The sequence below is a fragment of the Cebus imitator genome, unplaced genomic scaffold, assembly GCF_001604975.1.
Source record: "Cebus imitator isolate Cc_AM_T3 unplaced genomic scaffold, Cebus_imitator-1.0 Scaffold132, whole genome shotgun sequence".
Taxonomy (NCBI): domain Eukaryota; kingdom Metazoa; phylum Chordata; class Mammalia; order Primates; family Cebidae; genus Cebus; species Cebus imitator.
Genome location: NW_016107447.1, coordinates 898,268 through 910,879, shown reverse-complemented (window position 1 = coordinate 910,879; position 12,612 = coordinate 898,268). Strand labels below are relative to the sequence as shown.

Genomic DNA, 12,612 nt, shown 5'->3' with positions numbered 1-12,612 from the left:
AAGAAGAAGAAGAATTGTCATGCGGCCGAAATGCTGTAGATTCAAGCATTCGACGTATCCTTCAAAATCTACTTAAATCTTGAGATTTCATGAATTAAAATGATATAACTATTTCTTCAGAAAAAGTGTTTAATGTAAGGTAACTATGAATTGAAACATAACTATGAATTGGACTGGAGACTAAGGAAGACATAGGAAACCTTTGCTCTCCAATTAGCAAATTTTTTTGTAATTTTGTCAAAACACATAAATTCTGTAGGTATCACAGAAACAGAAAGGGGAAAGTATGCATTTAGACATGATCAAAAGTGAAAAATCACTAGGCAGCTGAGAGTTTCAAACAGTCTCACAAAAATCCTCCCATGAGTAGACACATACCTTTGACTAGTCTCAAAAATCAAAGGTACTTAGCTGCTCACAACTTCCAGATAGTTCAGATTTCTCTGACTATGCTGGACAACCATAACAAACATGGGGGTTTGTAAATTGACACTTTTTTAAAAACGCTGAGATCTCTGAAAATTATTAATGAGCTTAAAGAAGGAACTTGCCAAGAAATACGTGTGTGTGTGTGTGTGTGTGTGTGTGTGTGTACTCTACACAATGGCTTCCTGAAACTACAAAGAACAACAAAGAATAGAGAGCTCAGGAAATGGTGAAATATGGAAGTAGTCGCACTGGAGACTTCTTTGTAGAAAAAAGGTTTAGATTAGCTGGATAATATCAATTATTACAAGAAAAGACTTAAATACAAACACACACACACACAAACACACACGTGTACCTTCCTAAATAAAACATGTTAAAATCAGAAGATAAAAAATAAAACAAACCAACAAAAATCCTGACCACATCAAATGTATCTACCAATAAATGCTGATCTCAAAAGGCCAATCTTACAGAAGTTTATGAATATCAAGGGCTATGCACTAGAGAAATAGAGAACCACTCCAAGTCAAAACTGCCTTAACTTGATACAAACAAAACAAAATGATCACAGTGACCTTTGAAAATCAAAAGGTCCTAAAAATTAAATACCAATGACATCATAAAAACTCCTACCTTCAAAATGAAAAGAAATGAAGTGAAACTCCTCTTAAACTTCAGAACTGAAACTTCTATAAACTCAGAAGTCATAATGAACATCTCATATGCCACGGGTTTTTTTGGTAAAGCCCTGAATTGTAACAATGGACAATACCTTATTTCTCAAGTATAATTAAAGTTTTATAAACAGCTTATATAAAGGAAGATCAAATATGTTTCTTTGAAGTGTTGACTCTCTGTGGTTTACAAAATGCAAAACTCACTATTTCAACTACTTCAGGGACCACATAACAAAGGAAATTGCCACTGCCATGAGAGAGACAGCTGCAAGCCTCTGATAATACTTTGACAGACAAACTTTATATGACGGCTCAGCTACGTCTTTGAAACAACTATGTGGCTTTTTGCTTGTTTTTGATCTGGAGCTATTAAAAACAACTTGAACTTAAGGCACTATTACATCTCTGGTGCCTGATAACCAAGAAGTGGTCAAAATATATTTGCTAAATAGATTAACAAATGTAATGATAGGTATCAAGAATTTCATCAGCAATCTCTGTGAATTACCACAATAAAACAGAATTTCACCTAAAAAATGTTACTAAATTATCAACAAATAGGATTACTATAAAAAATATTTTGGTAAGTGACTCATAATGATATTTTATACCATGACTCTTATAGAACAAACACTATTACCAAAACAGTCTGACTCTGATAACACAGTTCTCTTACCTGGGACTTCCTCAGGTCCTAGACAGTCTCCAACTTGCTCATAAATGAACAAGCCTGGTCAACAGAGCATCCATGGACCAAATACTGGTGGATGCTCCTCTCCTAAGTCAGATGGCCACGTGGATGGCCAGCATCCCAGGAATGCACCCTACACCTTCCACTATACAATTATCTAATAACAACCCACTTTTTAAAATTGTGAATTCCTATATGAGACACCCATCTGTCATCATTCACTTAATCACACACACACAAATGTCAAACTCATGAACACAAAAGGCATTTCCTGCACTGGGGTTGTTGGAAACACATGCTATCTGAATTTCTGAAAGACACCGATATCTTTCCAAACACAAGTAATGGTGTCTATGAAGTAGTCACAGGTTTGGCTAATTCTCAAAGCTTTCTCCCATTTCAGAACTCCCATAAAGTTCATTTTATGTATAACTATCTCTTTTTCCACACAGAATTTGATATGGATTACAACAAATATATATGATTAGCTGACAAAATTTTTAATGATAATAAAACTGTGTCCCCAGCTTAACCCAATTCATATGAGTCCTAACACCCACCACTTCAGAATGTGACTATATTTGAAGATAAGGCCTTTAAAGAGGTAATTAAGATAAAATGAGGTCACATGGGCATGCCCTAATCCAATATGAGGAGTGTCCCTATAAGAGGAGATTAGGACACAGACATGTATGGAGGGAAGAACATGGAGACACAGGAAGATGGCCATCTATGAATCAAGCAAAGGCCTCAAAAGAAACAATTCTGACAATGCCTTGATTGCAAATCTCTAACCTTCAGACAGGTGTGCAAATAAATTTCTGTTGCTTAAACCACCCACTCCATGATACTTTGTCATATCCTAAAAACTGATGCAAATGGTAATAAAATTGATCTGCTTCAAATTAGGCAGTCCACTAGTTATAATGAGCAGGGAATCACCAGTCACTTAAGAACTCAGTCCTGTAATGCTCTTCTCTTGCACTTTTAATACATTTTTTTTAAATCCAAAAGGTGCAGGAATGAGCATGCCAAGAAAGTTTAGACCTTTGCCCAAGATTACGTAACACAAGGCAAAGGGGGAAACAAAACTCAGATTCCTAATCCACTTTTCAATTAAAACAAGGCCTGAGAAAGAAATCAAGGAGAAAGAACAAACATAGTTCAGAAAGAAACATAACCAGTGTGCATTTATAATTGGATCACTGTGGTACTATAGCAAATATTTGCTAACATACACAGAGACCTGTGAAACAGGGGTAGTTTCAGAGAGGTATTGGAGTGAGGCAGTTAAGAGCATGGACTTTGGACCAGACCCCACGGATATTAAAATCCTAGCTCCGCCTCTTACTCGCTATGACTTCTCCCAGCAAATCACTACCCTGTCTGTATCTCAGTTTTATCATCTGTAAAACAGACATATAGGAATATCTACCGCACAGGATTGTAGTGAGGTTCAAATGAGTCAATAAACTGAACCATTTGAAGTTACCATTTTATGGTTCAAAAATGGTCAAATATCAGCAACTTCATATGCTTCAGTAGGAGACATGGAAAGCACTTAGAAGAGTGTCTGGCACCTGGTAAGTGTAATATGAGTGTAATTAACCATTACTACTACAGTCTTAGCACACTAGGCTAGGGTGAATCCAAAGCCCATCCTAAACCACCTATTTGCCTTCTGCAATGTTTGTGAACTTCAAACACCCCTAAGCTCGAACAACCCCCAAGAGTGCTGTCCAGATAGTCAGTCCCTTCTCTTCACCTCTTGGTTGCCCTGCACTTCCACACCCTAAACACTTCCTTCTTTAGGCTCATTCTGCTGCAGGAAGTCAGACGTCTCTGTGAAACAGAAGTAACCACACTGCACCTCAGAGAAGCATGACTCCTTCGGTCTCTACTCCCTACTTTTCTCCAGATGTGGCAGAGTGGTAAAAGATCCAAGATGTCCAGAGGGGAAATCCAGGAGTTGAGATTTTCTAGGATCAGCCACCATCCTGATCTTGACCTAAAGTAACTTCAGGTACCACTAGGATCTGGCGCTGATATACACAAAACAACTGAGGCCTGAAAAGGGCACAGTCTGGCCGGGTTCAGAGATCCAGAGTAAAGAAGGAAACACGTTTCCCAACTCGTCTGGACCTCAGTCTGCCCAACTCGAAAATATCCTCTTATTACCTTACCTACCTCCCAATGTCAGGTTCTGAAGGGCTGAGGAGAATGTGAAGACCATTAAGAAGACACTCTGAACATCAGTAATAAAAGATGCCATCCTACAGTGGGGTCACCACCAACAGCATCCTCTCAAATGCTGCCCTCCACCCTCCCCTCCCTTGCTAGACCCTCAACCTCTTTTCGCATGCCTTCAGCCTTAGGCGCAAAGCTTTTCCTCTCCACAGATCCCCAAAACTGCACCCCTCAAGTGGGACTTGGGACCTTTAAAAAGTCCACCCGGCCTTCCTCTTGGCCAGTTCTCGATCTGCCCCCTTAAAGAGATCCCTCACAGGTTCTCACCCTGCTTCAGTATTCTCCCCACTACCTCCGTGGACAGCCTTCCCCCGAGTGGCCCGGCCTCAGCAGGTACTCTCCCTAACTTGTCCCCACGTTCCTCAGCAGAGTCTCCCCGCGGCGAGTGTTCCCTCTAACCGGTCCCAAGTCTAACCCCTTAGCAGATGCTCCCCTCACCAGGACCCTCCTCCACCAGACGTCCCCCCCCACTCAGCAGGTGCCCCATCAGCTGGGTCGCTTCGCTCCAGGGACTCCCACACAGGTGTCTCCCCGAAGCCAGTTCCCGCCTTTTCTTCCCCCGTCCCCTTGCCCGTCCTCTTAGCTAGTGGCCCCTCACCGGCGCGGCGGGTTCCTCAGCTGTACCGTCTCCATGGCGCTGCCGGCAGCCGCCCAGACCCGCTCACTGCTCCATCCTCCCCGCGGACCTCCCTGTGCCCGCCCCGCAGACCCACCCACACTTCCGCTTTCCGCCCCTACCGGAAGCGGAGCGCGGCGCGGGAGCGGGGCGGAGCCACGGCTCTGACCACGTGGTTCGGGGCGTGAGTCAAGTGGCGCGGTGGGGCGCGGACCCGGAACCGCCTAGTGGTAAAGGGGCCTCCCGGCGTTGTCCGGTGGTGTCTAGGGTGTCGGCGACGCTGTCTTCCTGCAATACTGGAGCGCATGAAATCCTCGGTACACAACGCACCTCTGCCTGGGTCCTGGGCCCCATTTCACAGACAAGAGATACGTGAAGCGCCTCCGTGAGAAGAGCTGACGATTCTTAGCAAACCAAGTTCTGTATGATTTTGGTGAAGCGGCGCTGCCCCAGAACCCCTGGAGGTATTTGTGGTTTCCTGCCGCTTACTTGGTTGAACTCTGGTCCCAACGGGTCCCCTGCACATTCTCTCCTCGGATTTGTTACAGAGCATCAACGCGCAAATTGCCCCACTGTCTTTCTTAAAGGCCTCCCCTTTAAATCAGTTTGCAGACATAAAAATAACATTAATTAAGCATTTGCCATGTATTTGCCTTTATATATTATGTCATTTAATCTCCCATGTCAAGCCTATAAGGTCATCCCCATTTTTATTTATTGATTTAACACAGTGCCTACACGTTTTCAGTGCTTTACCTCATTTAATACTCCTAACAACCTAGACGATATTATTATTATTCCTATTTCATAAGGCCAGAGAAGTGAAATATAGCCCAAGGTCACATAGCTTAGAGTATAGGTTTCGGGATTTAAATCCAGGTTGGTCTGATTTCAGGGCCTGCATCAGCAAACTGGACAGCCACGGATGTGTAACCTCTTCTGCGGCCTGAGAGACAGACCTTTCTCTCCACTGTGAGTTCTGGCTTCAGCTATTGCGCTTCTGAATGCCACTACCATCAATGAATATTAGGAAAATGGCAGATTCTACCCAGTTGACCCATGGGGAAAGTTATAGGAGAAAAATTAACCAGAGCAACCTCTCACTGTTTTTAATTGCCTTGCCTTTCCCAGGGATATGCTATCTACAGAACTTAACACCTGAGCACCCACCCTTCAGGGCCACCCAGGGATGGCATCCCATGTGCCCAAAATGGGATAAAGGAGCCATTCCCTGACATAGGAGGAAAACATTTACTGAGAAGCTACTATGTGCCAGACACAATCTTGGACTTTCACTTAATCCTCAAAACGGCCCTATCAAGTAAGAAGTATCTTCTGTTAACAGGTAAGAAAGCTGACACCCACGGTTTACACAACTAAAGAGAGCAAAGGTTTTAACCCAGGACTATCCTGACTCCACAGCATCAAAGTAGTTGTTTGGTTTTTGTTTTTTTGTAGAGAGAGAATCTCCTTCTATTACCCAGGCTGGTCTCAAAACTTCTGGGCTCCAGCAGTCCTCCCACCTCAGCCTCCCAAAGTGCCGGGATTACAGGCAGGAGCCACCACACTAGACTGATGAATAGAAATTGGGTAAACATTTTTGAAAATTAAATATCAAATTACCATTACACAATGCCAAACATCCCTCCTTTGTCCTCTTCCGAGGATTTTTCCAGAAGATGGACTGACATTCTGATGGCCCCCTTCTTCCACAGAATGTTCCCAATGAAAATTTCTGAAATGATAGGAATGTTCTACATATGTGCTGTCCACAATAGTAACCATTAGCCACACAGAGCTATTGAGCACTTTAAGTGTGGCTAGCATAACTGAAAGGCCAAATCTTTAATTTTAATAGCAAACCATGGCCAATCATAAAATGATAATAGCTTAAGAAAGAAACGGTGAGCAGGGTTACTGGGAGAGAGATTTTCCTATAAGCTCTGAATATACAGTTGACCCATGAACAACAAGGGTTTGAACTGCATGGGTCCACTTACATAACCCTTGTTTTTTATGTTTTTTTTGTTTGTTTGTTTGTTTTTAATAAATACAGTCAGCCCTCACTATCAGAGGGTTTCACATCCATAATGAAACATGGTTGGAAAATACAGTATGGGATGTGAAATTTGTGTAGAGGGTGGGCTGACTTTTCATTTCCATGGGATCTTCAAGGGCAACTACAGCACATGAGTATAGTCAGATTTTGGTATCCTAGGAGATCCTGGAACCAATACCTGGCAGAAACTAGAGGACAACTGTATAATGTGTACATTGCTCCACATCTTTCTTAAAGGTCTCCCCTTTAAGTCAGTTTGCAGACATAAAATAAGCAACATTAATTAAGCATTTGCCATGTACTTGCCTTCAAGTATTCAAGGGACTGGGTGTGATGGCGTGCATCTGTAATCTGAGCACTTTTGGAGGCCAAGGCAGGAGGATTGCTTGAGCCCAGGAGTTCAAGATCAGCCTGGGCAATGTAGTGAAACCCCTTTTCTACAAAAAAGATTAGCCAGCTACGACATATTATGTAATGCCATTTGTATGACCCTCATGGTCACCCTAGACCCCATGAATCAGGCCCTGCCTGGTGCTACCACCACTTCTGTGCCAGGCCCCCCAGTGTGATGCAAATTGCATGATGCTCTTTGCTATAGTGCCTTTTAATGGCATCACTTTGGAAGGTTTGGAGATGTTCAGAATAGGCAAATCTTTAGAGCCTGTGGTGAATTAGTGGTTGCCTAAGGCCTGGGGGAAAGAAGCATAGATAAATTGGAGGGATTAATTAAAAGGTGTGAGATTTCATTTTGGAGTGATGAAAATGTTCTAAAATTGGCTGTGGTAATTGTTCTACAACTCTGAATATACTAAAAGGCATTGAATTGTACTCTTTCAATGGGTGAACATATGTGAGTTATATCTCAATAAAGCTGTTTTTAAAAAAAGACACTTCTTCCTAGAAGACTTAGGTCTCTGTTCCCCTGTTCCTTCCCTGACCCTCTCATCTGTCCCTCCTTCAAATTATTTAAGTACTGTTTTATCAGTCCTGGCATTTATGGGAAGCACTGCAGGAAGGGATTTCTAGGTATGACTGCTGTGTAAGAAACCACCCCAAAGTTTATTCGCATAGAACAATAATCTTTTTTTCTTCTCAGAAATCTACCATTTGAGCACAGCTCAGCAGGAAGGCTCATCTCTGCTTATGGTGTCAATCAGGATCAATCAGCCCTGCCCCAAATGCATCTCACACCGCTGGCAGGGTGGTGCTGGCTATTGGCTGGGGGCAGCTCCACTTTTCTTGAGCTACCTCACAAAATAAAACTTGAGTTCTTTTTTTTTTTTTGAGATGGAGTCTCGCTCTGTAGCCCAGGCTGGAGTGCAATGGTACAATGTTAGCTCACTGCAACCTCCACCTCCTGGTCCCAGTTCAAGCAATTCTTCTACCTCAGCCTCCCAAGTAGCTGGGATTACAGGAATGAGCCACCATGCCCAGCTAATTTTTGTATTTTTTAGTAGAGATGGGGTTTCACCACGTTGGCCAGTCTGGTCTTGAACTCCTGACCTCATGATCCGCCCGCCTCAGCCTCCCAAAGTGCTGGGATTACAGGCGTGAGCCACCACTCCCAGCCAATAAAGCCTGGGTTCTAAAATATGTTCTTGAGGGAGAGCCAAGATGACGCTGTGGTGCCTTTTAGTGGCATAGCTTTGGAAGATACTTAATGTCATTACCACTGTGGAGGGGGGCCACAAAGTCCTGTCCAGTTTCAGGGAGAAGGGATGTAGACTCTACCTCCTCATAGGGCAGTGGCAAGGGTCTGGAAGAGCTTGGGGAACCAGAAATATTATTGGGGCCATTTTTGGGAAATAAAATTTGCCACAGCTACGCTTATCTGATAAACCACTCACGCTTATCTGATAAACCACTCAGGAAATATTCAGCTGCAAGCAAGTGAAAACATCTAAATGTTGGCTTAAAGTACCATGGCATTTACTGTTTGTTTTGAGAGAGAGTCTCACTGTGTTGCCCAGGCTGGAGTGCAGCAATGTGATCTTGGCTCACTGCAACTTCCACCTCCTGGATTCAAGTGATTCTCTTGCCTTAGCCTCCTGAGTAGCTAGGATTAAAGGTGTGTGCCACCACGCCCAGCTAATTTTGTATTTTTAGTAGAGACGGGCTTCAGCATGTTGGCCAGGCTGGTCTCGAACTCCTAACCTCAAGTGATCCACCTGCCTTGGCCTCCCAAAGAGCTGCGATTACAGGTGTAAGCTACCACACCCTGCTTTTATTCTTTACTAAAAGTCAAGAAGTCCCAGCAGTTCCAGAGTTGATTCAGTAACTCAACAATATCTATTTCATTTTTCCCCTCCCATCCTATTCAGCATGTTGGCTTTTCACACTTTCGTTTACTGCCTCACAGTCACAAAATGGCTACCACATCTCCAGATATCACATCCTTACCCAGCACTACCCAAAACAGAGAGCAAGAAAGGCTACTTGATCCACTACCTCTCTCTTATAGAGAAGGAAATTTTTCCCATAAGGACCTAGCAGACTCCCTTTTATCTCATTGCCCCGATCAGGGTCACATGTGCATCCCTTGATGAACAACTGGCAAAAGAAAGTAACATTTTTCTGATTGGCTTAGAGCAATCCTGATTCACTTACCTAACCTGGGAGAGTCTCAGGCAAAATTCAGGCTCCTGGAAGCAAAGATGGAAGTCACTGAGTAGCCAGCCAGCAGTAGAGGCCTCATCTAGTTTTCCCACCACTGTCTGGGTTCATCCTTGGTGGGGGGCAGAGGTCAAGGGGAAGCAGTTCAGATGGAACAGTCATCCAACCCTCAGAAAGCTTATAGTCTGGTGGAGTTAAGTGTATGCAGGTCATTATAACTGAATTCCTGAAGGTAGAGACTAGGTCTTTGTCAATCAATGATTTTATTGGATGCTAGACCCTATTAGGGTCTTGGATAAACAAAGATAAAGAGGACCCACTTCCTGCCATTAAAGACCTCACAGTGTTTGAGAAAACTACAAACTGACAATCAAAGGGTGACAAATGCAAAGTTAGGGATAAAGCTAGGGACAAATAGGGAGCAAACGGAGCACAGTGTGGGGTGGAGAGGGGGCTGGAATCAAGAAGGGCTTTCAGAGAAGAGGTTGTTTGAGTTGAATGTTATAAGTTAATTCAGGATTAGGCAGGAGAAAAAGTATTTAGAAAAAAACATTCCAGGAGAACGAGATAACAAGCAAAGGCTAGGAAGCAAGAACTTGGTGTGCGTAGACAGCAATGCGTGGTTCATAGCAACATCAGACGAGGCTGGAGATGAAGTTACCCTCCGGGAAAGATTTTCATCCATTCAGAACCTTGATCATACAAACTGGGTCATTCTTGTCCTGACAATTCTGTCAACTAAGACAGAATTGAAAAGCCAGGGGAACAGATACTCAGGGCATATAACATTGTTCCCAAAAAGTAATTTTTTGCAAGCCTGGCTGCTAAAAGTGCCTGCTGTAACTTCAAACCAGTTTTATCTAATAGCTACTGAAAACAGCCTGCTACAATTCTGAGTTTTATCCAACACCATCACTTACCAATCAAAGCTTGCCAGCCCTCCAAGGAGCTGGTAAACCCCCACTTTACTAGTGCCAGTAAACTTCCTTGAAGAATAACATGTAACATTTCTGTTCTATGAAATCTCCCTGCCTTCTCTTTGTTCTTCTGACACACCAAAGACAACTCGGTCTGTGTGTGAGCCCTGAATTGCAATTCTTGATTCCCAAATAAAACATTTAAACTTGAGAGATTCACCTCTACATGTTGAGTTTGACACCGTCAATCCACCTGTGCATTAACTTATTAAATAAACATAGACGATAGGGGCCAGGTACTTTCTAGCGTTGGAACCTCTGCACTTACCGTCCCTCTGGCTGGATCAGCATTCCCTAAATATTGCCTGGTCTCAGCTCAATTATTACCCCCTGAGAAAGGCTTTCCCTCATCCCATTATTTAAAATAGCTCACACGTGGTCACTTTCTGTTGTATTATCCTGTTTCGTTTTCCTTACGGCACTAATCACACGAAATTAGCGTCTTGGTTTGCTTGTCAGTTAATGGCCTGTGGGGCCCCACTAGGACATAAACTCCCTGAGAGCGGGGCCGGCATCCTTTCCTGAGTCATCCACAGCGTTCTAGCAACGCAGAGCGCCCAACTCTGCTTCAGCCACGCGCGTGCGAGAGGAGACAGCTCCGAGCACGCGCAGAGGGCGGGGCGCTCCCCAGGTCGCGCAGGCCCCTACCTCCGCCCCGCCCCCGACCCTCCGGGTTCTCCGAGGGGCGGAGAGACTCGGCGCCGGCTTCCGCCGGGGCGCTGTGCCGCACCACACGAGGGAGGAAGGAAGGAGCCCCCCACTCGCTGGCCTGGCCGCGGGATGGCCCCCAAATTCCCAGACTCTGTGGAGGAGCTCCGCGCCGCCGGCAATGAGAGATTCCGCAACGGCCAGTACGCCGAGGCCTCTGCGCTCTACGGCCGCGCGCTGCGGGTGCTGCAGGCGCAAGGTACGACCCCGACCCCGTCTCACCTCTGGCCTGCTCCTCCAACCCCCGCGACCACCGCCCGGGCCTCCCTCTGCCGGTAGCCGGTAGTCCTGCCCGGCCCTCCCTCCCATCCTTCTAGCCCCTTCCGACCTCGGCCCTTTCTTTCCACCTGCTTGTTAACTGCCCTGCTGGCCCCCATCCTAAGTTATTTAGGCCTCGCTCTGAGCCCTGAGGCTAAACCCTCCTCCCCCGCAGCGATTCATTTTCCAGGTAGTATTTGTTGAGTAGCTGTTAAGAGACCGCCTGTGTAACAAGACACAGAAAGTCGCTTCTCTCAAGGACAGCACATTCTTGTGGGGCCGGTAGGGAGGGCGTGGGTCTTAGCGAGTAAGCGACCTGGGGGATAATCAGGATTAGGAAGACAGACAGGGTGATGTGATAGAGTTGACTGGAGTGGGAGATCGAGGACAGCATCTCTGAAGAATGTCTCAATGACGAGACGCCAAGCGCACAAGGCTTTGGGACCTGAAGGGAATTGCAATGAGAAAAGCCCCGCAGAAGGTATAAACGTGGTGTGTTTCGGGGGTCAAAGCATAGGGAGCCAGGGGAGGGAAGAGGAACACAGCAGGTCAGGTAGGTGGGCAGACCCTTATTGTGCAGGTATTTTAAACCCTGCCAAGGAGTTTGGATTCTATGCCCTGATAGGAAGCTACTGGAGAGTTTGATACATATTCTTACCACTTCTCCCAGCGTCCAGCTTACTTCAGCATACCGCAACCTTTGCCCAAAGCCCCTTCTCCAGAGTGACTTATTCAGAAACCCCCATTGGTTAAAGCCTTGACTTTTGAAAGGAGCCTTGGATCCCGTGTTCTGTGAGTCACCATTAGTACCTATATCCCTTTGCCACCTTCCTTTTTCTCCTTTTCTTGGCTAGCATCTATTGAGTGCTTTACCATGTGCTAGACATTTTAGACATGATCGCCATTGATCTTTATTATGGCCCTGTGGATAACACGCTTAGAAAGGAGGAGTCCAAGAGGGTTAAGTTGCCTCCCTTGGGGTTACACGGTGAAGACATGGCAGAGCCACGATTTGAATATGGATCTGTTAGATTTTGATGTTAAGTCCAATTTTTGAATCATTTTGCTAGACTTCTCAGATCCTCTCCAAATTTCATTCTTTTTTTGTCTGCACTTTTTGCAGTTTCAAGCCACTCTTTTGCGGGCTTCTTTTTTTCTGGAAAACTCCCCTTTAGGCCCACTTCCTCATGTCAGTCTTAATTGATGAAGTTGCTGAGGAAGCTGAGGTATTGATGTGGCCGCCATTTTCTTTCACCTCACCCCAGCTTGTCTGGAAAATCTTGCACGTTTGTATGGGTTACTTCTGAAATTCTTTTTTTTTTTTTTTTTTTTTTTTT

At 44.7% G+C, this 12,612-nt stretch overlaps 2 protein-coding genes and 1 long non-coding RNA gene across 4 annotated transcripts in view; 2 read left to right on the top strand and 1 right to left on the bottom strand.

Annotated features, from left to right (window-relative positions):
* The window catches only part of STK4 (serine/threonine kinase 4), a 105,338-nt gene extending 100,569 nt beyond the window's left edge, over positions 1-4,769 (bottom strand). For both annotated transcript variants that reach the window (XM_017541199.2, XM_037742994.1), the window contains exon 1: positions 4,643-4,769. In XM_017541199.2, coding sequence (XP_017396688.1) covers positions 4,643-4,677 — 35 coding nt within the window. In that variant the 5' untranslated portion in view covers positions 4,678-4,769. The remainder of the gene's footprint in view (positions 1-4,642) is intronic.
* A 20-nt stretch (positions 4,770-4,789) lies between these two features.
* On the top strand, positions 4,790-7,597 carry LOC119473097. The gene is made up of 2 exons (XR_005202277.1): positions 4,790-5,124; positions 5,556-7,597. It is a non-coding gene; the product is annotated as an uncharacterized LOC119473097 (long non-coding RNA).
* A 3,315-nt stretch (positions 7,598-10,912) lies between these two features.
* TOMM34 (translocase of outer mitochondrial membrane 34) overlaps positions 10,913-12,612 on the top strand; it is a 19,535-nt gene continuing 17,835 nt past the window's right edge. The window contains exon 1 of the mRNA XM_017541194.2: positions 10,913-11,216. Within this exon, the coding sequence (XP_017396683.1) occupies positions 11,090-11,216 (127 nt within the window). The 5' untranslated portion in view covers positions 10,913-11,089. The remainder of the gene's footprint in view (positions 11,217-12,612) is intronic.